This window comes from Patiria miniata, unplaced genomic scaffold (assembly GCF_015706575.1).
Source record: "Patiria miniata isolate m_02_andy unplaced genomic scaffold, ASM1570657v1 HiC_scaffold_28, whole genome shotgun sequence".
NCBI lineage: Eukaryota > Metazoa > Echinodermata > Asteroidea > Valvatida > Asterinidae > Patiria > Patiria miniata.
In genome coordinates this window covers 6,288,412-6,315,739 of record NW_024037067.1, presented here as the reverse complement: position 1 = coordinate 6,315,739, position 27,328 = coordinate 6,288,412, and the positions used below count along the sequence as shown (strand labels likewise).

Here is a 27,328-nt window from a genome sequence, read left to right as displayed (position 1 = left end):
TACTTCTTACTATACATGCAACACAATAAGAAAAGCTTTTGTTACGGTAGTCAGGTATCAAATGGAGCAGAAATGATAGCTTGGTTGTGGATGTAGCATTGACACGGTGTCAACCCCAAGTGTCACACTTTCATTGAGTGATTTTGACACCGTTACATCCACATTAAGGTATTATTTCTGCTATATTTGAACCCTGACTATACCAACACAAAGCTTGTCTTGGTGCATTAGGTGTCCAGTTATAAATATGCAATGTCAGTTTGGGTAATATTTTACAAAGGTGTAAAAAATGGCCAAAAAAAATGTTTGGATGTAACATTGACACGCTGTCAATGTTACGTCCGAATTAATACATTTTGCTCACATTTTTGTCAAAGTACATTCAAATGATTTCAAACTTTCTCAACACCCGAAGACAAATATTATTTTGAGCAATTAATTGTTTAGAATGCATTGATACTTTTAATAATATAACCAAATATATGGATGTAACATGCACTGCTTCCCAACCCGGTGGAATGACCCATATCTCAAACGAGCTAGTCTTAGTTATCACCAGTGACTTTTCTTACCAAGTGAGTTCACATGTAACAAGTTCATGACCAGCTTGAACATTTTTTCAACCTACATCTCCCCCCCCCCCTCCTCCATCAGTGTTGACTCATACATAGCATGCAGGAAGAATTAATTCAGGCTGTGCAAATTTGCACAACAAATTTCACGTCAGGTTTACCCCCGCAGCCCATTCCTGGGCTATTTATATCTCGCAACATACGCAGCACACGCATGGATGACCAGACAGACGGAAGCCCGGTTATTTAATTCCGATCTGCAATCAACATCCACTCATTAAAGTCGAGTGCATCATCGTTGCCTTAGCAACGGCGTTGTTGTCGATAAAAGTCTGCGCAGATTAAATTTTTCTTTTGGAGGCACTCGCGTGCCTGGATATGACGATACAGGAAACGGCTTGATATCCCTGTGTTATATCAATGGGAAAGACTTACTTAGAAAGAAGAGTGTATGGAGAATCGGGAGAAGAGCTACAGATATCATCAGGACCATTTGACAAATTTCCAGTAGACCTTATATTCACGAGGAAGCCACTTTTGATCGTGTTCCCTGAATTTGATTTACACATACGCGATTTTGTCGCACGATAATATCGCGCATTTTTACATATGCGCACAAATCAATCAGCGCGTTTACATATTACGCTACAAAGTCGTGCAACTTATTGCACTAATTTCAAAATTGCGCAACATATCACATATTTTGTTTCATTTACACACGCGTGTGTGTGACATTGTTGAGCGACGTAGTCGTTGTGACCAAATCATGTATGTGTAAATAGGCTTTGTAAAGTGTTGAATGTTTGGTGCCAGACTTTTATGCGTTTCAAGCCTCACTTTCCCCTTTTTTTCAAATGTGGCTTTAAACATTCGCAGATAATTAATAACCAATTTTTTTTTATTATTCATCAGAGCAGACTGGTATTAATTTATAATGAATTTATTTCATTATTAAATTCATTTTGATTCATGAGCTTGAAGAATGAATATTTTACCTCGCTTTGAATTTAATAAGCCTCCAAAATTTTCGAGGATTGAGGCTGAATGGCAAAAAGTGTCCATTGATTTTGGAGGATGCATTGTGCAGAGTTTACATAGGCTGTACCCAGCACTGTTTATGTTCAGCCATGCATAATTGAGCCTTGCATTATGCTCCATACCATCAGCACTGCTTCTGAATGTCAGCGGCACTGCCTCATAGCGCTCAACCCATGAACAGTGGTTGTTAGACAATTTTGAAGGATTGAGGCAATTAATGGTCACTCCTCCACTGAACAAATTCAAGAAATAGGCCTAACATTTTGGAGGATTGAGAATGTTTCTCTGCCAAAAGGGCCCAGGGGGTTAGGGTTAAGCACAAATAATGATGTGCAATGATCCAGTTTACAAGAATTTGAAAGTTTACACAGGTACAAAGGTACACAAATGTAGAAGTTTGCACAGTTTCTGTTTTCACAATTTAGCAGATGAAACAGAGCAGTCCATATTAAAATGTTGCAGGATCTCCATCAGCACACACCTGTTTTTCCCGAGAGACTAACAATAATATTCGTGAAGCCATTCTGTCAAAGCCTTGTGGGGTTTCCACCCACTGACAGCAAGAACGTGTTTGTCATTATATCGCCTAAACATTACATTAAGAGTCCTGATGACTGTAAATTGTATTTCCTGAGGGCCATACATGTACCGGCACCTACTACCCACTGTACCTAAATCACTGATGGGCTGTTCTTCTTTGCACTTTGGTTCATTCACACCTACGCCGAACTTCTTTTTTCCCCCTTTTTTTCCAATTTTTTTTTTTCAATTCTCCTCAGATCCGAAAGTTATGCATTTATATTGTCTGCCGATTATCAGGAGTTTTCCCACCCACTTTAGTGATCTTGTCTCACTCAGGTGTCCACCTTTTTGGCACTGATCCAATATCATAAAAGCACTTTCAGACAAACGTGTGTATGAATATATCTAAGAATTGGTTTGGAACAAAGAATGAAAGTAATTTGTGAGAGAGGGGGGGTCAGGGAATTACAGGATGCAGGAAAGCCCACGCGTGACTTACAAAATTGGTCCCTCGGTGGCCCTTGTAGAATTCCAGTTAGAAACATGCAGTACTGTACAATTTTCTGATATCACCGCATGATTTTTTTTCTGATGATATTTTTTCTATGCATTTTATGATATCGACTTGTAAAAGTTAAGACACATATTCCATAAAAACTGGGCATAGCATTTACACACACAAAAAGTTGAATTTTTCACCGTGGTTTAGGCCCTATAACCAAAATATCTTTTGTTTTTCGTTGACTGTGTTTAAGAAAATGTAGTCATTTATGGATGGAAGCGTGGGGTTTTCATTTGCACAAAAGTTGACCTTTTTTTACCATGATTTTTCAAAATATCTTGTTTTTGGTTGAGTGTGTCTAGGAAAATGCAGTCATTTATGGATGGTAAAGTAGCGTGAAGTATTCATGACCATAATTACAAAAAAAAATTGGTTTGTCAGATCAAACTAAAACTTCCATCAGCAGACAAAAGCAAGTAGCTGGTAGATACAGCTGGCTTATCAATCCCCAGCAGTTAAGGCAAAGCTGTGTCAAGTTACACAAACAGCCACAGCCAGTCGATCCTGCCTCTTGTATAGGTTGGGGGCAAACTGTCACTCAGTTGATTTCAACTGCTACGATGGCACTGCTGAATTTTCCAGCCAAGGGGGAAGGGTTGTATCAAACATTGTGAGCCCATGCACCTGTAGACATTAATCCATGTGCCTTTTTTTGGCTTACCCCCTATCTTTCCGCAGATTCACCCGGAGAACCCAGACTGGACCTGCTTTGAGCAGACGGCCAGCCTGGAGGTCAAGTCCTTCTTCGGCTTCGAGAACACGGTGGAGAAGATGGCAGTCAAGCAGTATGCAGCAAGCCTCAAGAAGGTATAGCAAAAACCTAATTCCCTTTTATCCTTAAAGGTACAGGCCATCATTTGTAATTTGTGCATTTTGTTCGTTTGAAGCAACACAAGTGTTCAAGATCTAAAGAAGGGTGCTGAACAACTAACCTGATGAAGTTTCAGCTCAGCTTCAGCTGTATATTTCGAGAAAAGCAACATTCTAGGATCTCGATTTTAAATCAAAAGTTGCTGAAATCATGTTTTGAATTGGGCCTGAATACAGCATCCAAGACATGATTGCAGCTACATGTACGCGATGTCGCGCACTGATCCGACGAATAACAGCAACCGCGCATGCGTGTGCAAGTGTCAATGCTTGCGCGCGCTTTGCCGAATAAAAAAACGAACTACTAATGGAAATTTCCAATGATGCGTCTTTAGACCTTCTTTCGTTGATTTCTTCGAAATGACAGTATTCCAGAAAGAATAGTTTCACAGGGAGTTTAGTTCTCTTAGTATCTTTCAACCAAGCATGTTTTTCAACAATAATAGCTGCAAATGATGGACTGAACCTGTCCAAAAAGTAACTGACATAATTATTGTTGAAAAGCATACTTGGTGTAAAGATAGCAATGGCACTAAACTCCCTGTGAAATTATTCTTTCTGGCATGCTGTCATTTTGAAGAAAGCAATAAAAGAAGTTCATTTCCAAAGATGTATCTAAAGACGCACTTTTGGACATTTCTGTTGGTAGTTCGTTTATAATTCGGCGAAGCCGTGAATGGGTGCACGCAAGCGTTGACACAACGCACATGCGCGCGCGGTTGCTATAATTCGTCGGTTCAGTGCGTGACATCGCGTCGCTGCAATCGGCTGAATGAGAACGTGTCCCAGACACTGACTTCGGGCGCAATTCAAAACACAACTTTTGAATTGAAATCAAGATCCTAGGAAAATTGTTTTCTCGGAGTACACAGCATTCACTGAGCTAAAATTTCATCAGGTTAGTTGTTAAGCACCCATCTTTAGATTTTGAGCATTTTTGTTGCTTCAAAAAAAAACCGCACATATGACAAACCCTCCCCGATCCTTCACAATCTTTCAGGAGAATTTGGAGGATTTTGCAAGATTGGGGTACAGCTGGGAAATATTGATTTCCATGGGACTTGTTGCCCCCAGAAAGTGAAATTGCAAAACTAAACAAAAACCATTGGTTTCCAGTTGAGATTTAATGAGGATTCAATATAATTTCCTAAAAATGCACAGCAAGCACGGGTAATTTTTTTTCATTTTCATTCTTTCTTTTGCCTCATGGCATGGAAAACAGGTGTTCTTTCTTTCGTTTGCATTTTTGTGTTTTACTACAGACTATTTGGGCAGATTGTGATGAAACCTTTTTTTTATGTTTCTGACGTACTCGCTTCGAGTTAGAAGCAGGTGGCTTGTCATCCAAATTGAAAATTGCCCCAACTGCTGTGAGCACTGCGCCTCGTGCAGGGAAACAGAACTTTACAAACTCATTAGGGTTTTTGTGCGAACAGTTAAAGAAATATTAGAGAAAACCAAAAACAAAACAAAAACAAGCAAAACAACACTGTTAATAACATTTTTTTATTATTTCAAATATGCAATTGTTGTTATTCAGTTCAACATAGTTTCATTTCGTTGAATTTTTTTTTATCACAAACTTTAACTACATGCTTGTGGAAAAAGGATGTTTGTTTTTTTAATCGGATAGTTTTGGAACTAATTTGTAGGTATGCAACTTTTCCTTGGATTGTAGCTAATTTCCTCATTTGTCACTACACTCATTAAAAAAATGGAAAACACTGTATAAAGTCGTGCAAAGCTTGAAATTTGCTCTTTTTTTAACTTTCCAGTTGCGTGTCAATTTAGCAAACAAATCTCTGTAGCATTGTTTCCATCAACAGATCAGTTGGTTTATTGGTTTGAAGTAAGTTGCCATAAGAAAGCAATAGAGGTAAAACAAAAATGGATACTTAAAAAAATGGGAGCTGTATTCGTTGTCTCTCAGTACATGAATAACGTCATGCTCGACGTCATGCCATCAAACCATGTTAAATTACCACTATGCTTTTTAAGATAAGATACTATCAGTATGAAAGTTAGCTACTGCCGTAATCACTTTAATGAATCATCTGTACATTTCTGTTTTTTATCCAAATGTCAAACACTTTTCTCCATAATAAAGTCGCGGTCAACTGATGTGTGCACACCTGGTTAAAGTGTAAAATGCGTCAGCAATAAATTGGTTATTTTTAGATTCTAACAGTATTTTGTTCTTACCGTCAAATGTGAAGGTAAAAAAAAAGTGACGGCATTTTCAGAGAAGAAAAATATCATGCGGAATTTATCCATTGTTTATTTTTTCTGTTATCGTAACGGAAATGGCTATGCACACTGTCAACATGGTTGGGCTAATTTAAAGCTCAGGTGTTTCTGAAGTACATGTAACACAATATTTTTTTTTTCTGGGGCATCCATTATTTCTGTGAATGAAATTGTCAGCTATTATGTACGCATCAAAATGTACGCACGTCAACTGAATGATACAAATTTTGTGTTTATTTTCGCGGTTTAATTTTTTTAATGTATGATTGTTATATTATTGCTTTCTCGGTTTACCAGGGTAAAGAGATCTTACTGTATTACATCAACGAGCTTCTAGAGGAAGGATACCAGTGCCCGCCAACGTGGACGGAGCTACACCCAAGTGACCCCACCCCGTCCAACTCCGAGCCCACGACGCCGGACGCGGAGGGGGCGCCAAAGGAAAAACTGACTAAGAAGCTGTCACTAGAAGTGCCGCAGAGCAACAGCGTGAACAGCCGGCACGCAGAAGCGCATCATCATAATCACCACGGGAATCATATCCACGGCAATCATCCCCACCGGCACCGTAACCAGAGCAGCGAGGGCACGAGCGAGAGCACGCCCTCAACGTCGCGAGCCAGGCAGAGCAGCTTCAAGGATAACACGCGGAGAAGATTGGCGTCCAGCACCATGGAGAGGGGCGCCGTAGGGGGCATGGGATCGGAAGAAGGTACAGCAGTTGTAAGAATCTTCTAAGCACAGAAATATATGCTAAGCGCAGAAAATCATTGCTTAGAACAAAAAAAATAGGCTACTATCCAAACTATAGAAGATTAGCACCCAGCACTATGGAAGATACAGTTGGAGGATAGGATCGGAAGAAGGTCGAAAATTTCTGAGGAAAAAAAAATGTTTATTTAGCCAAAACAGATAGCAAGTGAAAAATAATATACATTATTAATTGTATCAGGCTTCCAGTGGTAAAAACAAATCAGCGTATTGTATGCTTTCTTAAAAAACAATTACAAAAAAACAGATGCAGATGACTGCAGTATTACATGTACCGGTATGTCAGTAAAAGTACCCGGACGACGGCAATATTATTTTTGATATGTCCTCATTCAGGCATTTTAACAAATTTTGCTGGTTCCCACTCAATCTAGAGAGTAGAAACTCGCAGTTAACCAGTGAACGGAGATTTGCGGTTGCGCACGCGCCTTCGGTACTGTTTTGTCAACAAAAATAGCAGCTTTGAACGACGCAAGATTCCCTTTTAAAAATTTTCAAATATTTTTGTGAATTCTTGTTTCTCAGAGGTATCCAAGGTGGACGAGGATTACATTGAGCAATACCTAGGACCGCTGACTCTGGTGCAGGAGAGCCGACTGATCGAGCTCAGAGAATGGCTGAATGAAACGCACAAGGGAAAGGTGAGGCAAAACCCCATGATATACCCCATGGCAAACCCCGTGATATACCCCATGGCAAACCCCGTGATATACCCCATGGCAAACCCTGTGATATACCCCATGGCAAACCCCGTGATATACCCCATGGCAAACCTCGTGATATACCCCATGGCAAACCCCATGATAAACCCCATGGCAAACCCAGTGATATACCCCATGGCAAACCCCGTGATTAACCCCATGGTAAACACTTTGCTAGAATCTGCCAAAAGCACACCTCTGTTTTTAAGTAGACAAACAAAACCCTGTGACACACTATGTTACAAATACTGAGGCATGCCCTAGGCAAAAACACCTAAGACCCGCTTTGTAGGCTGTGCAGAAGATTCCAGATACACTTCCTTGTAGCTGAAGGGTAATTTCTAATTTTTCTTCAAGATTTTAGACAAAAAGAAAAATATTGATCACATTTCCAGATATGAACACTGTGACGTATGTAGGAAAATTTGAGCAGATGTGCTGACAACATATAAATCCTTAATGAGTGTATCCTGTGAAAAGTCCTAAAAGCAGGGGGGGAGAGAGAATTGTGGAAGAAAATACCGCCCAGCAGACAGTTGCCTCTTTGGTATGCACCACATCTGCTAATCCGTTTCCTAATGGAGGCGTGATCCTGAATAATTCATTGTTGACAGGATATCTCCGGCGTATCTCGGACGGAAACAAATTCTTTTAGACGTCGGCCCGACCGATTCCGTATTCCCCTCCCTACTGCGGCACCTCTGCGGCTTTAATTCCACAAAGGGCAGATGTTGAATAAACCATTCTGTTTCCAAGGGTTTTTGTGCCTAAAGTACCGGGGGGTACAGAAGACAATTTAATTTATATGTACACTCACAGTATTGTTACCACTTGAGATGATGCTGAGAAGAAGAAAAAATAGCTCATACAGAAATTTGTAACCAAATCAATTCAAAAGAACCATTGTTAGACCTGAAAGGTTATGATTATTGTTCAGCCAATTACTTGTTCTCTTTCAAACACGGTTTCAATTAAGCAATTCCATTGGCTGATTTATTTTTGCATCTCATTAGTAAACATAATAATGCCGACAACTTCATTGCTAGAAGGATCGTTCTATAAATTTGATGTCCACTTTTTCCTGTCCCTGTTACATCTGACATCTATGATTTTATATTTCTGATGCACTCCTTAATGCAGTCGTCCTCCAAGAGTGACTAGGAATAGCTAACTTCCTACTCAACAAATAAAACATCATTTGAAGTCATTCTTACTGATAATTTAATGGCATATTACAAAGTTCAGAGGTAACAGGGACAGAAAAATGGTCACACTTTGCACCCTAAATTTATCGAAAGGTCCCATGATCTTCTATTTTCAAAACATTAGATTGACATTTTTACTATTTTCACCAAGTAGTTGTTGCGAGCCTATAATGATTGTAGTCTATCTTTTTAAAAATTAAACCAATCAAAACCATGCTGTCAGGGCAAGGATCCAATTTTTTTTTGTAGTTTGATACATTTTTTTAAATAATAAATTTCCATCCCAAGAAATATGAGAAGTTGTGACGTCAATGACAAAGATATTCTCCGCGCAAGTTCAACGTCAGCAAATTTGCCACCTTCGACAATTTTTTGTTATCAAATTCCCCTTGCAGACAGGTTCACATAAACTACGAACATCGCCATAAGGTTCAATGGAAAAGGACTCTCCAGGATACTTTTTTTTGCCAAGCATATAATATTTTTCTTGAATGTCTACAGATTCTTGGCCATATTAAAAAAATCCAGCATTATCTTGGTTTTGTCGTGTCTCAGGCCTCTGGATGTATGTAAACCTACCCCCACTTTTCGTGATCAGTTTACAGAGCCACTGTGCCGTCTTTCTTGTTTTACGATGCTGCTCATGCAGTGTTTCATGACAGCAGGTCTTGCCAGGGGGTCGTCAAGACAGGTTGTCTTGTGGACACCTCGGCTCATATCTTACATCAGACTTAAAGGGTGGCTGCAGTGGTTTTTTGTCTGTATGGATAATAATAATAATAATATAGTGCACGTATCTACCAACTATTAGGTACTCAAGGTGCTGATAATATTAAACGTATGTCTATTTTTAAAGACAGGTATATGTAAATTTAAGTTTATAAGAAATATGAGACCCATTTATGTACATGTAGCACCTTTATGAAGGGTTTACAAAGAGCTGCGGCGCATTAAGCAGCCACTGCCAGAAACACCGGGGCACTGCCCGTCGCTAACAACAGTTACTGGGTTCTTTAACGTGCATTACACAACACATGGGACCTACAGTACTGTTTTACCTCCCAGCCAAAGGACAAAGCAATAATGGTAAAGTACCTTGCTCAAGAGCACAAGCACTGTGTTCCCCGTCAGGATTCGAACCCATGCACCACGACACACAAGTCGAACACTGTAACCTTTGGACCACAGCATCCCACATAAAAGGAGTTTCTGATGAAAGGAAGTTCATGCAACACAAATGTATTGTTTTCTTTTTCATTTTGTGTAAGCATTTTAAGAAGTCAGGTGGGAGTTAGCCCCGCCCTTCAAGAGGAACCTAGGCTGTGGTGTCATCTCGGGAATTCAACCGGGCAGATAAGCGCAGTTGCTGCATTAAATTACCCCCAGGAACTGTCTGGCTAATCAACATTGAGAAGACGTTGAGCATTGAAGATCCCTTGGGTTGAACTAAATACGGAGCAGCATCCTCGTCGTGAGAGATTAAAATGTCTTCATCTTTTGTGGTATTTTAGGCATTTGCCGAGGAGAGGGCCCGGATGATAAATCTGCATCCTGCCATGGTCAAGTTGGGACATTTTTGCTCCGTGGAACCGCGGCCGAGTTTGGAAGTCAGAAATTCCTGGCACATTTCTGGAGATGCACGTTGTTTAGATTTCTGCCTAATCACTAGCCCGTGTACTGTCAAGGAATTGTTGAAATTTCAGCCTTAGATTTCTGGGTTGAATACACATGTAGTGTGCAGTTTATAGAACAAATTTGGCTTATTTATTTGGGTGAATCTACACGTGTGACTGATTGACATTGATGGCGTCTTCAAAATGCCAGGAACATGAACAAAAATGTGATGTAGGGTTAATCAAATAAAGCTTTCATTTTGCTTATCAGACTCGCAACATTTCCTCATATTTCCTTTCTGTTCACTGAACGACTTGTATAACTTGAAATGGCCTTACTTTGTTAGGCTCCTAGTTTAATGTCAAAATACTTATTTTAGATTAGTTAATTGTTTTTTTTAAATTACTACAGGATTGTCTGAAATGAGCTCGCAAATCCACCCAAATTGACGTATTTCTATTACTATCTCTGCATTTTACAAATAAATGTGTCAAATGTGTCAAATTAAAACTCCGCTTTTAGACGTAAATTTATTAATAGCCAAAATGACGTCTTTCGAAAAGAGAAAAACAAGTTCTATTTGAATCCCTATGTCACTGAGAAACCTTTTCTCCAGACAGACCCCGTCAACTATTCCTGGCAATGCTGGCTTTTATTATCATAACACAGGTTTTCCACAGTCATGTAAAAAAAATCCTCGAAAATCCTGGGAATTGAAATCTATCATGGAAAGTCATGGAAAAAGTCGTGGAATTTTGTTATTTTACAAGTCACGGAAAGTTGATATTCCAAGAAAAAAAGTCCTGGAAAAGTCCTGGAACCCAGCACATCCCATACGCGATGATGTGTAATATTTGGCAGTCTTCCAGTTTGCATTCCAGTTTTACTACATACATGTATATTATTTTGTCCATTGCATACTTGTTGCTCGTGCAGTGCACCATTGTGATGTTGTTGTGGTGCTCAGCGGTCTTGCGTCAAACTGGAAGGCTGAAAGGGAGTGGCGTCCCATGCCTACAGAGCAACAGGCTCCTAAGATGCTAAAACAGCATAGGAATTAGTCGTGAAAAGTCCTTATTTTGTCCTGAAAAAGTCATGGAATTTCCTTTTAAGATTTCTGTGGGATTGACAGCAAAATGACTGAAACCGTTTGTGTCCGAAACCGAAAGCAGTAAATTCTTTCCGAATTTTTTTTTTCTACAGAGATGAGTAAGTGTAGCATCTGCCAGGCAGGCATACGTACTGGCCGTTAATGTTAATCATATTGGGCAGAAGAAAAGCCGGGCCATGCTCATTACCTGCTGTATGATAAATTGGCTGGCTGAAGTGCAGTGTCAATGGAAAATCTCAAGTCCAGCTCAAGCACTTTATACAAAAATGTGCACAGTACTGAGTACATATACTTTATGAGACGTTTTACTGCTTAGTTTGCATGTACATGTTTATACTCTTAAAGATGTAATGTCATAACTATTTTCGTATTTCACACCTTCCTGTGGGGGTTGATCTTTTTGTGTGCAAAATCAACTGAAATACATGTAAAAGCCTTTTGAAGAAGTTTCCAGACACCCAAAATTGAAATGAAAATTTTTTTTCGTTACAAAAAACACAGTCAAAACTTCATCAGGAAATAAAAAATATCTTTTGTGAAGAGTACGAACAGAACATATTTAATGGTTTCTATTTTTACTGCTTGGGGTGAGTTACAAGGAGAGTCCATACACTTGTCAGCACAAATACAGAAACATTTCGTGTCAGCTTTAGAAATGTTAATTTTTTTCCGTTCCCATTTTCTCTCCCTCACTTTTTCTCTCATCCTCTCTCCCACCACAGATGCCTAAAGACATGCACCTGCTGCGCTTCCTGCGGGCGCGGGACTTCAACACGGAGAAGGCCCACGAGATGATCACAGAGTCTCTTGCCTGGCGCAAGCAGCACCAGGTGGACAAGATCCTCAGCACCTGGCAGCCGCCTGAGATCCTGACCAGGTCCTTTGCTGGAGGCTGGCATTACAATGACATAGGTGAGCAAAATGCCCTGCCCTGCTGTGTTTGTAGTTGAGTTCATCACAAGTGCTCACAATTAAGTCCATCAAAGTTCCACAAATCTATTCCAAGTCCATCACAAGTCTATCATACGTCCTCACATATCCGTCACAGTTCTTCCGAAGTCCTTACAGGTCCTCACATATTTATGACAAGTCTTCACAAGTCCTAGCAAGTCCATCAAAGTCCCACAAGTCTATTCCAATTCTATCACAAGTCTATCATAGTTATACCCCAAATCCTCCCGAGTCCATGACAAGTCTTCACAAGATGAGATTTGAAGGTTTGCATGGTGGAAAGATACTAAGACAAGATAAGTTTGCGGTAGCACCATGTGAATTAATCTCTTTTGTGAGTATGTGCGGTTCTGAAAAGAAGCGGAGGGACTCAACGTTTCGAACGGTACGACGGGCAGAGTATACTGTTCGAAAACATTGAGTCCCTACGGTTCTTTTCAGAACCGCACATACTCACAAAAGAGATTTATTCACATGGTGCTACCGCAAACTTATCTAGTCGAAGTCTTCACAAGTTTTAACAAGTCCTAACAAATCCATCAGAGTCCCATAAGTCTATCTCAAAACAATCACAAGTCTATCATATGTCCTCACAAATCAATCAGAAGTCCTCACAAGTCCTCACAGGTCCATCTCAAGTCCATCACAAGTCCTCACAAGACCTAAATTGTCCTCACAGGTCCTAGCAAGTCCTCGTAGGTCCTAGCAAGTCCTCACAAGTCCAACACAAGTCACCCAGTCCCAAGTCAAGCCACAAGCTACATGTGTTCAAATGAAGCACGAGAACAGATTCATTTGTTATCGTTCATCATTTGCCATTGTTACCGGTACATGTGACTGGACTTGTGGAAGGACTAGTGATTGACTTTACACCAGACTTGTGATCGACAAGACTACAACATGACCGGTTCCTACAATATAAATCTTGTGTATCTTCTTTTCATGTCAATTTTTTTTTAGACACATTACAAACAGCATGCTTAGTGCCTCATTTCGATGTCTCCCTCAGATTTGACATGATGAGGTTGAACATGGTTAAAAACAGACACAGTTCTTGATTGATTTTTATACTACAAAATGTGTTTATGGGCCTGTATAAACTCAAACATATCTGCAGCAATTCTGTCACAATTCGTCAGGTTAAGTTCGCATAAACAGTACACAGGGTGAGTGAAAAAAAGAAACACCCAAATGTCAGGACCATTATTTAAATGATGTTCTACATGTAGCACTTTCAAAATCTAGTATATGAAAGCCCAATTAATAAGCTTTCTTTTAGTACAAGAATCATTGAAATTACTCATGTACTTTTTGAGTTACGGGATTTTAAACATAAACACTGTTTTAGGGTTCTGTCCACGGATCACAAAATAAGGTAAGTGTTCTTTTAGCAAAACAAAAACAATTCACATGTCCTGACATTTTGGTTTCCTTTTTTTTTTACTCACCATGTATACAGTGGATAGATAAGTTTAACATCCTACGCACTTTGCTACAGGAGGAAGTGATGGATGTGGATTCGGTCCAGCAGGTGTAAATGACGGCCTGGGGAAATTTAAAACTCTATCAAAGGAAATGACATTTAAAAGATCGTAGAATGACTTGTTGTTTGTTACGCTGGAGAAATGAATGAAACACCTGTACAGTCATTTGGATGGACATAAGCTGATGGCTATATATCTCTAAAAAAGATCTTTTGTGATTATTGTTCCCTAATTCACCATTAGATTCCGAAACTGACTGTGCTACAGGTTGATATTGTGTTTGATATTTGTTGTTGGTTTCGGCTGGTTAGGGTTAATTTTCATTGTTATTTTTCTTCACGCAGATGGTCGACCTCTTTATATTGTTCGTCTGGGTCAGATGGATGTCAAGGGATTAATCAAAGCCGCTGGAGAGGAGGCTATACTTAGACATGTAAGGATGCTCAATCAATTTCATTCAGCTGCTTGTATGCAGAACTAGCCTTGGAAACCAGGCTTAAGAATGAACACAGCATTTTAGCTGGTAACCTTGGTCTGTTATGTCAAAGTCGCTAATCTCTGTATACTGGCCAGATAGCATTATATTCTCTGAAACAAATGCTATTGGTAGGCCCCCACGATCATGCCAACCCAAGTGAAATGATTATGTTATCGAGAAAAACTCTTGCCAAATTGCCAGCGGCCAGTACTGCAAGTGTCAATCTAGGAAAAGCAGCCTCTTTCAACATGTAAAGCCTCAATAAATTAATTACAACTGGCATTGCAATTTGGCTCATGATTTATTACTTTATAGAAGAACTATGATGCTCACCATCTTTTATAAAATAAGACACAGAGACATTTCAACAAATGAATTGTTAGTGTCTCTTATTTCAAATAATAATAAGAATAAATATTTATACTTTATATAGCACTAAAGATCAAAGCACCTTTCATTATTATTACCCCTGATAATCAGGGCAGTGAAACATTCCAAAGACAGCCTCAGCTCCCAGGGGAGCATACAGCTCGATGCTGCCATTCTGGCACAAAGCAGCTAAAATCAACCACAATTTTAACCATCTCTGCCCTCACAGATACCCACTTACATTGTACATGAATGTCTGTAAGTTACTTTGTCCGGCCTTTTTTTATTTTTTTTATTGAAGTTCATTACCTAATTTTTAATTTGTACATCCTTTCTTCAGGTCCTGTCCATCAATGAGGAAGGGCTGAGGCGCACCGAGGAGGCCACCCGCAAGGCCGGCCGACCCATCAGCTCCTGGACTTGCCTGGTGGACTGCGAGGGTCTCTCCATGCGCCACCTCTGGCGCCCGGGGGTCAAGGCCCTGCTCCGCATGATCGAAGTCGTCGAGGCAAACTACCCAGAGACCATGGGGAAACTCTTGATCGTCCGCGCCCCGCGCGTCTTTCCCGTCATCTGGACCCTGGTCTCGCCGTTTATCGATGAGAACACGCGACAGAAGTTCTTGATCTACGGCGGGAAGAACTACATGGAGCACATCGGGGGCTTGCCAGACCATATCGACCCCCGGTTCATTCCGGATTTTCTGGGCGGGGAGTGTTATGTGAGTAATGTTTTTAAAATTTCTTAATGTTATGATTACTTTCAGGAAGAACAAAAGAGGAAGAAAGGTTATCAGTTAAAAATCTGTTTTAAACGACAAAATACGTCAGAGATGTTACAAAATATATTACACAGTTCATTAGTCTAGAAGTTGCTTAAAGGTGAAATACATTATTTTAATATTAATTTTTGAAGTAATGTGTTTGTCGTAAGTCAAAATCGTTGTAAGTACAAAATCTGATTTAAGAGTGTCTGCCAGCAATAAACTGACTGTTTGAAGGCCCAGCCTTTTAGTACCAATGGAAAGTTGTTCGTTGTACCTTTTTTCAGTGAATTGTTTATAAAGACCTGCTTTTTCTCGTCTCTCATAGTCTGTTCCCCAATAGGCATACATGATGATTTTTTTCTCCAAATTATCCCTCGAAGAAACTACATCATAGTTTGGAGGGGAAAAAAATCATAATTGATGGGAAGAAGGATTTTTTAATTTTGGGCAGAACCAAGACCTTACAATTGATCTTTTAGGGAAGAGATTTAGCTGTTGCACAGGCTGAGAATTGTCGCAAACTTGATGTTGCATTTTAATCGTTTCAGTGCAATGTACCAGAGGGCGGTCTGATCCCCAAGACCTGTTACCGCTCCATGGAGGATCTGCAGAACCCGGATGAACTACCCCTGTGCTCAGAGACCGTCTACAAATCAGCCACAGTGCAGAAAGGTCTACCTCAAGAGGTAAACAAGATCAACCAACTCATAACGAAATGTCTCTGATAGTCAAATAAAAAAAGTATAGTCTGCACGAGCCAATGTGGCCCATCAGGTCGGCATTTATCTCCGGTTTCAGTAGCATGAAACGACTGAGAATATTTGTACTCCCCCTGGGGATGCTAGTCCATCGCAGGTTACTCCCCAGCTAATGCCGGTACCCATTTATACTCCTGGGTGGAGAGAGGCATTGGATTTTAGAAACCGGATATTCGAAACCAACCTTAAAAAAATATTAAGTCTATGAATTAAACTATACAAGAAAACAACTGGATTATCCCCAAATTTGCTCTATGGTCTCTGAATGTAACCACATCTACTTGCTAGAGGTCTTCTTAGTTCATGAATAGCCTGCCTATCTGACTGATCATCAGAGAGTTCCTACCCGTTATTACAACATTACAGCTCTGGAGTGTTTTTGAAAAGGCCCAGTGGTCATTGAATCCTGCAAACTGTACCCAGTCATCTTGGATCTATGGACGGCATTGCAATCGGCACCTCACTCGTCACTTTTTGTTGGCATGACTGTGAGCTGAATGGGAACTTCCAGTAAAATTAGATAACCGCTATTTAGTTTGAAAAAAATTTGGATAACCAGATTTTGAAATCTCCAATTTTCTTCCATGATCTTCAGTTCCTGCATCAAGTCCAACTGACAGCCAGTTATTTGAGAACCCCGATAGGTTGATTTCATCTTGATTTCATCCTGGTTTTCCTATATTTTTCAGGTCCTTATCCACATCACGGACGCCCACCAAGTCCTGACCTGGGACTTTGACATCTTGCGCGGGGACGTTGTCTTCTCAGTCCTGATGTCGCGACGGCCCCTGACCGTCCACAAGGAACCCATGGGCCCCATGGGACCCACCAACTCGGTGGTCATTGACAAGTCTCACGTCTGCGGAGTGGACTACAGACAGGTGGAGCTGCCGCTGGTCTGCAAAGCAGGGGCTAGTATTCAGGTATGTACAAATTGAATTGTAATCAGAAATTGTGCGTCGGGAAGATGAAAACTTAAAGGAATATTGGATCATTTGCATTTATCCCAAAAGTAACGTACCAAATTATTATCAAAAAGCTTACTTGGATTAAAGATCGTACTGGTACTAAACACCCTGTGAAATTATTCCGTCTGGCTTGCTGGCATTTAGAAGAAATCAAGAAATGTAGGTGATTTCCAACGATCAGTCAATTGACTGATTTTTGGAAATAACAGAGTGCTATTGACAAAATCGTTTTTCCCCATCAAAAGTTTGTTCATGGTTTTTCACTATTTTCTCAAAAAGTGTAATATCCACTGAGCTGAAAATTCATAAGGTTAGGGTTTGAGCATTCGTCTTTGGATTTTGAGCGGTGGTATTTTCGGAAACGAACAAAGTACATGAAAAGCAGCATACCTTTAAAGTTGGATTTTTCCCCCAAAAAGCCAGCATTAGGCCAAAAAAACAAAAGTCTTCGGTTTCTGGTATGCGCGCGCGTCGCCGTAGCCATGCGCGTCGGCAAAATGAAAAAGTTTTTTTTTCAATGAAAGATGATGTCTCAAAACCGCCAAACTCACTGGTTTGACTGGAATTCTTCTGCGGCGCAATTTCAACGTGTTTTTATATGGGGTTATGATCGAGAATAAGCTTTATGTGGCCACTCTGGACTCCCATATATTTGCACTAAGTTTAGTCGGGCACCATTTGCAGTCATCAGCCGACATTTGAAGCAAAAAAGTCGGGTAAAAAAAAAAAAAAAGCCGCGTCGCCGCACCACTTTTTGGACAAGCTCCATACCAGAAACCGGAGACTTTTTTTTTTTGGCCTTAACTACAACTACATGTAGTCGGATTTTGTTCTAGTAATGAGTGTTCAATTTCTTTGTCCGGTTTTAATAGAAAAAAATGGATGCATTTGCAGCATTCTGATATCAAAAAGCCTTCATTTGGGGTTGGTCTAGCCAAAAGGTCTAGCAAAAAGGTCGTAAAGAAAAAATATGGTATCCAAATTTCATCTAAAAAATTTGACAAGTACTCAACATTAATTTATCCAAACTTTTGTTTTTGGTTCAGGGTTCTCACGTGTGTCAGGCCCCCGGCTGGTACATCTTGCAGTTCAAGTTCTACAGCAGCAGTTCCAGCCTCTCCAAGACAGACCAGGCCAAGGCCCACCATCACCATCACAAGTCCAAGATTATGTACTACTATGAAGTCTTGTCTCACGAAGATTTCAGGTAGGGTGCCATTAGATGAAGGGAGTGCAAAGCCACATGTGCAAAGCCATATTTCCCTGTGGCGATATACCTCGGTGAAGGGCAAAACCTAATTTGAAAGCCACATGTGAATTGCATGGCTACGGCTTTCGATTACACACGCACCTATGGAAGCAGCTGAAGCCGCTTCCCATAGACGGATGTGTAACAGTTAGCCGTAGTCAAGGAAATCGGTTGCAGCCTAGCACCCATTTCCAACTGGCATTGTACAGTCGCCCCATTATGTTTTGACCAATTGTGGTGGTGATGAAGGTCCGACATACATTCTCAAAAGTCTGACAGACATGTACGTGTTCATCTTTTCAAACCGGGGACGAAAAATACCAGAGAACAAAAGAGAACAATATCGTCCACGATTCCCAGCATACGGCCGCGATTGGGGTCGTGTACAAAACCTAAGAGAGTCTTCCTAAAAAGTTAAGAGTACAAACAAAAGAGGGGCAATAGGACGTCCATGATCGACGGTCAACACACATTTGTGTGCGTGTACGTGTTCTACATAACCCCCGAGGACCGACACACAAAGGGAGAGCAACAGATCCGTCCAGTCCTCGGGAGTTGGGTCTTTTGTTGGAAATGGTCCTCTGTAGTAAGATTGTGTGCTTAGTCTATGGGAGAGTGTTATTACAGGGACAAAGGGAACACAAAGCATTGTCCTCGAGGGTATACTGTGTGCTTGTGCGTATAAAGCGTGCAGCTACATGTAGATCATGGATCAGTATTAAGTAGGTAAAGGGCAAAAACTCAATATTGAAAAACCAACTCTTTGGGTGTCATATTTCCCTTTATCTTCAAGTAAACTTGAATCCTCGATTCTGATTGGTCGATCCATGGCAACATGCCGTGCTACATATAACCATGTAGCATGGCCTCGGTCCATACCGCACTCCGCGTATTCCGCTGTTCCAAGATGCGAGCGCCATTCCAGCTGCATACGCTAAACTGCTGAATGTCCGTATAAAGCGTGCTCTTCGAGTTCAATCTGTACTGCCGCGTCAAGTTTGCTTGAAGATTAATTCGTTATCACGCTCGTGCTCATAGAACACGGAAAATGTAGTGCGTCTGTGTCCCACATACCACTCGGCCTTCGGCCTCGTGGTATGTGGGACACAGACGCACTACATTATTCCGTGTTCCACTCGCGCTCGCGGGATAACTTATATTGTGATGGTAACCCACACAAATATTCTCCTTTGCTTACAGTACTGAATATTCATGAACTGTTTTGGTTTTTTCTTCCTTGAAACCTTGCAGAGGTTCGATGAGTAGTCTGAAGTCGTGTCACAGCGGATTTTCAGCTCTCAGCATCAGCAGCACAGGGTCCAGCAAAGCCAGTGGCTCCAGCTCCCAGGTGTCGCGGTGACAATCATATCGCCATGATTCTTAGCTCTATAACAAAAACAGAACAACAAACAAACAACTGCGGAGGTTACCGTAATGACAACTTGTTACAAAACACTACTATTCAAGGTTGCGATTTGTGAAACGTGGTCCTTGCATGCAAGGTAAATATATTCGCCACCCTTCCTGCCCCCTGGACTTAGAATGTCTGCCTGATCAGATTTTGTACGCTGGAGTGTTTCTCCCCTGGATTTAGAATGTCTGCCTGATCAAGATTTTGTACTCTGCACTGTGTGTGTGTCCCTCTGGATTAAGAATGCTGCAAGTGTGAAAGTCCATAGATCTTAATGGAGAGGCCAAGATCAGCCAACAGGTGTGTGGTGTTAGTAACCGTTGACTTACCAGAGGGTGGAAGTGTGAATAGAGGATCAAGAAATGTGATTTTACTGCACCATTGCACCGTACAATCGGCCCATCTTGCAGGGAAATCATCTGTGTGTGCCCAACGGAACGAGATCGCTGTAAGTCACCCGACTGTTTGGCTGCAGTGCTGCGTAAAGCTGTGTCCGGCTATCAGTCTTTGGCGGCTACCTTTTCTGCTCCTGCCATTGCAGAACTACTGTGGCTGTCAAAGCCGTTGACAAAAAGAAACACTGGATTTGGACACGGCTTGCAGATCAGATAGTCTTGCACCAAGACTTCCCCTTCAGCTGCCACTTGGAACTTGTGCTGCCTAGTATGAAGTTTTGCCAGCAGACAACTTAGCACCTGTTTAGTTGGTTTCATCACATATCAAATTTTCATCTGCAATATTTATACATGTATAAACCATATTGTGTAGTGTACATACATGTATTACAGTAGTTCTCAGGGTTTTGCGTTGTTTAGCGGATCGTTACAAGAAAAAGTAACCGTTATTGCTAGACCCTCATACATATTCCATTGTGTGTGTTGTGTGTGTGTGATGAGCTATACGTAGCCCCATAAATGTGGCCTATTTACTGGACTGCCTCCGTAAACATAGGCCACACATCCACATGTACAAAAACGTGTCGCACTTGCCAAATTTTGATTTTCACATTTAGGCTTAGTTTGTAGGATTTTTTTGCTTTAGAAGCATACTCACCCTCTTTATAGGCTAGTCAGAAAGTGCTGCCTTTTTCAGATGTCTAATTTTTGTGAAATTTCATGTTGAAATTTTGATACGCAAACGTGTAAAAATGAATCTGGAAATTTCTCGAAAAATATACCATCTGAAAAATTAGACATCTGAAAAAGGCAGCACTTTCTGACTAGCCTATAAAGAGGGTGAGTATGCTTCTAAGCAAAAAAACCCTACAAACTAAGCCTAAATGCGAAAATCAAAATTTGGCAAAGTGCGACACGTTATTGTACATGTGGATGTGTGGCCTATGTTTACGGAGGCAGTCCAGTAAATAGGCCACATTTATGGGGCTAAGCTATACCCTGCTGCTTATTGAGTACGGCGCGTAGTATTTGAGTCGGTGTTGTGCATTATGTAATCGGACATTATTCATCATGCAATAAACTAACTATAGATTGGTTGCATTTGGCAGCCATCTTGAGAGGTCTACCAATGCGTACCCCTGTTGAACAAAAGCACACACCTCAAACATGGCTGCAGTGCAAACCGTCTATAAAAATGCCTCATCGGAGATTTCTGCATGCGCGCATTCATGTACACTGCAATGACTTCTCAATGCGCATTTTCAGAATAGGCTTTTCAGAATTTTCCGGTTGCTAATTTATTCAGCAAGCGTTGAGAATTATGGTTAGCAAATTCAAATCTCTGCATGAAGCGAAAACTAGTTTAATTCATCATCGGCCAAATTTTATTAGCTTAGACGTTCTCTAACAATTCGCTCTTATACTAATATCAAAATTATGTACTCTTTTCAGTTTTTAGCTGCTCAATGTAATTTATTGTGTAATAGGCAAAAGTAATTGTTGCATAGGATTGCCTTGTATGCAGAATCGACAATCGTAATCGTCTTAACCAAACACAAATCATGCAATTAATCACTTGATGATCATTATTATTTCCTGAAGAGCTAAGTTTCATGGCGAGTGACGGCTGGCGAATGGGTTAGCGCCACCGTCGCTGTGATTCAGATTCAACGATTGGCTGTAGTCCAAGGAACACTAGAGGGCGCTTTAATTTTCAAATGTTTTCACCATTTCCGAATCAGCAACCAGCCTATACATGAAACCATGCATACTCACTTTGCAGTACTTGCCATGGATTTCTTGTATCTCATTGGTCAAGCGTAGACATCACGTGACCGGGCCTAGCTTGAGTTCTGGGTTCTGATTGGTCAAATCTTTGTTCTGCATGCCCTCTAGTGTTCAATCAGACTTAATTTTTGAAATTGTACATAAGTCTAATTTTCTTCCTTTTTTTCCCTTCTTTCTTGGTGTTATTTTGTTTCACTCATAAAAGGTATTAAGCCCGAGTGTCTTCCATTTGTGTGTTAAAATTTGAGGTGTGTTAAGATTTTAGGATAATTAGGCATTAAGCACTTTGTTATCAAGAAATCTTCGGCCGAATGTATGCGTGCTTGTCCTATATGTAATGACAGTGGGGTTTTTCCGAACTGACACAAAATTTGGGGTGGTTTGCCTCAGATTCCATTTTGAAAACCGTTTTGTTTTTGGCCGCACACCCAAGTTGGTTTTGTAGTCAGGATTCACATTTAGAATTATAAAAAGTAGAAATCAGTCCATTAGTTTGAGAATTGAATTCAACTTGAAAGAGACTAGCCCTTGACCTTTGAATTCAACTTGAAAGAGACTAGCCCTTGACCTTTGAATTCAACTTGAAAGGGACTACCCTTTGACCTTTCAATTCAACTTGAAAGAGACTAGATCTTGACCTTTGAATTCAACTTGAAAGAGACTAGTCCTGGGCCAATGAATTCAACTTGAAAGAGACTAGCCCTTGACCTTTAACCCCACGTGTCTTTAACCTGCCTCTTTCCCATGCAAATGTACAAAACTGTACAAAAAGTAAAAAAAATTCTGTACATTTTCTTAATGTGAAAATAGACCACTGGTGACGTTTTCGTAGGTATGTGTGTGACTCTAATAGAAAATATTACGTTGTGTGATATATATTTTCTTTCTCCGTTTTTGGTGGTTGTTTACGTTCATGGTTTTTGAAGCCAGTGTGCGCTAGGCTGGATTATGCATACTACATACATGTACACTTGAAAATGTATATACATGTACCATGTACATGTACCATGTTAAATCATTTTCTGTCTGCGAGCAGCCATTTTGGTTAAGGTCTTAGTGGTAAATTAAACTAAACGTAGGTACATGTAGATCATGGAATTTTTGTTTCTGTTAGTGGTGGTGGGAAAGTCTTGGTATTTGAATGCCATTTGCTAGTGTATTTTGTTACTTTTTAGTGTTGGTGCCAAATTTAAGTAGTTTTCATATCCCATGGATCTTGGTCATTTTTTTGTAACAAAAAGAATCTGTATTGTGGTATCGTCTTAAAAAAATTAATCCAGTATGCAAATTATTTAACTCATTTTTGCATAGTACAAAAGTGGAAGACGGTTTCTTTTGGTTGTAGCTCCTAGTGGAATTCAAGTGTAACCTAACTTGCAATTTAGGACATATTAATCCTAGAGCACTGTGGGAATAAGTTTATAAAGAAAATAGTTCGTGTCACCTGAGTTGTATAATTAACAGAACACAAAAATACCATCATGTAGAATATTCACATTCAGAGAACGGTTTAAACTAGTCTTGAATGCAAGGCTGTGTATGTGCTGTATCAGCGTGCGGGCATCACTGGCCGTAGCTTACCGGGCTCCACCTCCACACACACGGTGAACCGCGATTTGTCCATCGTATGCACGAAACCCACAGTGCATGCACATGCGCAGTACTGCCCCATGTGGAGTCACAGCCCATACCTGAAACGAGCACAGACTCGCACATGTACATTTACACGCAAGTGCACGCGGGCTGGGATTCTCACATGTGTGTACATGTACATTACATGTAATATACAGTGTAGCCTCTTTGTCAGACTTCCATGAGGATTTCTCAATAGGATAACCATTACATGAGACTTCCATGAGGATTTCTCAATAGGATAACCATTACAGTACGTACAGTATGCACTGCGGGCTTCGTGCGTGCGATGGATTCAGGGTTTCGCCGCGTATGTGAAGTCGGCCGGGTAATAAGCTAGCTATGGCCAGCTATGCGCGCACGATGATACAGCACATACACAGCCTTGCATTTAAGGTTCAAACCTGCAGAAGACAATAGTGTTCTCTTGTAATACAACGGGAGAATCTTTCATGTACTAAATTGCAATTGTGTGTGATGGGTGTTTATGGAAAGTGGAAACTTAGGCGTCTTAGTGTTTGTTGGAATATTTTGATATATCTTTTTTTTATGCATTGGGAGGATAGGGTTCTGTAAAGAGTTTTAGGCTGTGGGCTTACATCAGGTGTCCATTCAGTTCTTAGCATCACTATATAAAGAAGTCACTTTAAAAGGAAATTTAATATATATAAGATACTTTGAGCAAGCTAGTTTGTATGAATTTGTGCATAAACATATTTCTCTCTTAACTTTATTGGTCTACTTTTAAGAGATACAAAATGTATATAATTAGGAACAAGTCATATAAGTCACATAAGGTTTCGTGGTCACTTTTTTGCTTCCTTCCGCTAAAATGGCTGACAAATTTACATGTAAGAAAAGATTCGTCATTGATTTTGGTTCCTAATTAACGGACATTGATCAGCAGAACTGCAAACAGTATAGCCAGAAATTATGGCACACTTTCCATTCATATTACATTTTTGAGTAGGCATAAGAGATATGTAAGAAAGGTGTTCAATACAACCCAGAGCACAATAGGTCTCTCTCAAATGATGTCATTTCCTACAGACCAGCCACGTGCATCGGCATTTTGAGCATCAGCATTTTGAGTATCAGCGTGCATAACGCGCATCGGCTGCATCGTATTTCGAACACATTTCGAGCATGTTGGGAACATTTTCAACACAGCACAATGCGTGCTTGATTGCGTAAAATACGCAGTTGCAGTTCTACAGAGATGGCCATCTTTGAAAGAGACTTATAACTTGTTCAAATATTATAATAGAAACCTATATTCTGGTTTAAGATGGCCTGCCAGTGTACAGCAATTGAAATTTTACATTTTTGTTGATTGTACATATCTTTCGTTTTTGTACCCTTCTGGTTATAAAAGGTTTAAACAGCTTACAGAATGAGAAAATGGTTGTCCATAATTAAAATGTTATTTCAAAATGGTGTCATTGCCATGACAACCACTAAATAGTGTTTTTTCTTCTAAACATTACAGTAACCTCATTACTAAGCATGCGTTGACGTGTGATATCAAAACGATTTAAGTTTGAAAAGTGTATTGATTTATGCGAGGCACACTTAAATATATCAAATCATATCAAAACGCAATGCAGACAGGCTGCGGGCAGCTTGTGTGGGTTGACACCTGTATTCAAGGCCAGTGAAACTGTATGCTAATGAGATGTTCACTCATTACTATTCATGAAGTTAACCAATAGCAGAACAGAGTTGAAAGCTAGTGCATAATCACAAGAGATTTGATTGGTCAAGAAAGATTTGCAAAATGCTACATCTCTATATGGTTCTCCATCTATGAGCTTGGTCATTTTTAACTAGAGGATGGAAATTTAATTGGTTCTGAAGAGTTTAGACTCAAGATTTTCACTGTTATACTGGAATTTGCACCAATATTTATTAAAAGAAAAACTCAAGATGTATATAATAATGGCAAATACCTTTTTCAAGTAGATGGTGTATTATTTAAAAGAAACAACTTATTTTCAGTAATCATTGAAAGCGATAATTATAGCAAGGACTTGAAATGGGTTGAATCATGTGTTGGTTAAATATACACACACCAAAATTATTGTGTATTTGAATAATAGATGCTCCAATATACTTTGAAACAATTTCTCGAAAACTGGTATCGGATTTCCACACACTTTACTCTTGTCTCTGATTTTACAGTTGGAGAGGTTTTAGTTTTGAAGATAAAATGGTACTTTACCTCATGGTTACGAACTTCCAAAAATTAAAAAGAGAAACATCGTTAGATCCACTCATTTGGAATTATTCCACATATATATTTTTTTGTGAATGTGAAGAGGCTGTTGTATTTATTCCTCCTTTTGTTTATAATAAAAAAAAATATGATAGCATAAGTAGGGGTGCATTCCATCATCAGATGAACAATGAAAACAATTGTCCTTGTTTGTGGATATCAAAAGTGTCATAGAATATTTTGCAAGGTTCCTTGCATGTTCATGTTATAGTGGAAAAAAACCCGCATTTCGTTTCCATACAGTGTGTCCGCTCACGACTTTGTTAACATCGAAAGGTGAACAACTTTCTATTCTTCATATCAACTTTAAAACGATGGACCTTTATTTATTCAATTTTTGTTATGTACCTAAAATCAAGTTCTCCATTGTACATGGCAGGATTTAAAACAAAAACTTTATCAAGGTATCATTGTGGTGAATTTTGTCTGTACATACAGGATATCTGGTATTAATTATAATGGTAGTAACGTTTGATAGATCTATGCAATATAATAAAACAAAAAAAGTCGAAAGGGAAACTTACCCCAAAGTTGTGAAAGTTTTCATTTGTGTGTGTTGGTTTTTAATGATATAGTGTGCCGTATATTTCACAGGGGATAAAGTTGGGATGGGTTAGGATCAAGGTAAAACAACTCAAAAGGTGTAGAAATATTGGTAGTGCGAGAAATACTTATTGAAATTCTGTATTGATGTCATCTTCAACTGAACAACAAAACATCAAATTGTCAGAATGATTAAGAAACTCTGTTGATATGGCTTGGTGTCCATAACAAGCCTATTTAATTTGGCATATGGCTTGAATCTTTCAGAAGCCTTTTATGTCTAAATCAACCAAAAATACTCTAAATTCATCGTATTTAATTGACCTGTTTGATTGACTGCTGAAAAAGCATTTAAACATTATTTTTGCGAAGGCAAAAAAATCCAAACCTAAAAATAACAAGGGTGGGACTCGAACCTGGGTCGACTGTTTGGGAGTCCTACGCCGGTCCACAAAACCACCAACGCGTTCCAACGTTTACAGTGTTCTGTTAAATTATAACTACGAGATAGACTTTTCGTGGATTTCACGTTGACGCCCATGCACGCTTAGACGTAACACACAGTCTGACGACATTAATAACTCGTTTGATTTTGGTTGTAGATGTTTGTGTTGATCTAAATTTGATTGAAAAAGGGTAAAGGGTGTTAACTGAACTAAAATCGTGAAATTCAATGAAATAAAACTCGCACAATGTGTGGTTTCAGTACGAAACACACGTGTTCAACGGATGCAGGGAAGGCCATTTCTTTTGTGAATTTCCTTTGTTGAATCTTGCGTTAACAATAAAATGTTTCCATTGAGGCGAAAGGATTAAACGCCGTGATCTTTTTTCACGCTTGAGTGCCTCTGAATGGGGAATATTGAAGCGGAAAATCACGAATTACAACACTTAGAAAGCATTTTAACCCACATAATGATACTTTTTGAAGAGGAAATTGCATACTGAATCTAACTGTAGTTTCAAAATGCAAAAATTCGCCGTATTAAAAAAGTCGAGGAAAAATTTTTGGAAAAATTTGGCCCAAACTTTCCTCTTTCCAACGTAG

The 27,328-nt window shown here is 39.8% G+C and overlaps 1 protein-coding gene across 1 annotated transcript in view; it reads left to right on the top strand.

Annotated features, from left to right (window-relative positions):
* LOC119735032 (SEC14-like protein 1) overlaps nt 1-20,541 on the top strand; it is a 45,339-nt gene extending 24,798 nt beyond the window's left edge. Inside the window, exons 4-13 of the mRNA XM_038208721.1 lie at nt 3,373-3,501; nt 6,109-6,523; nt 7,108-7,223; nt 11,936-12,125; nt 13,993-14,081; nt 14,836-15,216; nt 15,810-15,947; nt 16,709-16,942; nt 18,034-18,194; nt 19,488-20,541. Of these exons, the coding sequence (XP_038064649.1) occupies nt 3,373-3,501; nt 6,109-6,523; nt 7,108-7,223; nt 11,936-12,125; nt 13,993-14,081; nt 14,836-15,216; nt 15,810-15,947; nt 16,709-16,942; nt 18,034-18,194; nt 19,488-19,596 (1,962 nt within the window). The 3' untranslated portion in view covers nt 19,597-20,541. The remainder of the gene's footprint in view (nt 1-3,372; nt 3,502-6,108; nt 6,524-7,107; nt 7,224-11,935; nt 12,126-13,992; nt 14,082-14,835; nt 15,217-15,809; nt 15,948-16,708; nt 16,943-18,033; nt 18,195-19,487) is intronic.
* Nucleotides 20,542-27,328: the final 6,787 nt, after the last annotated feature.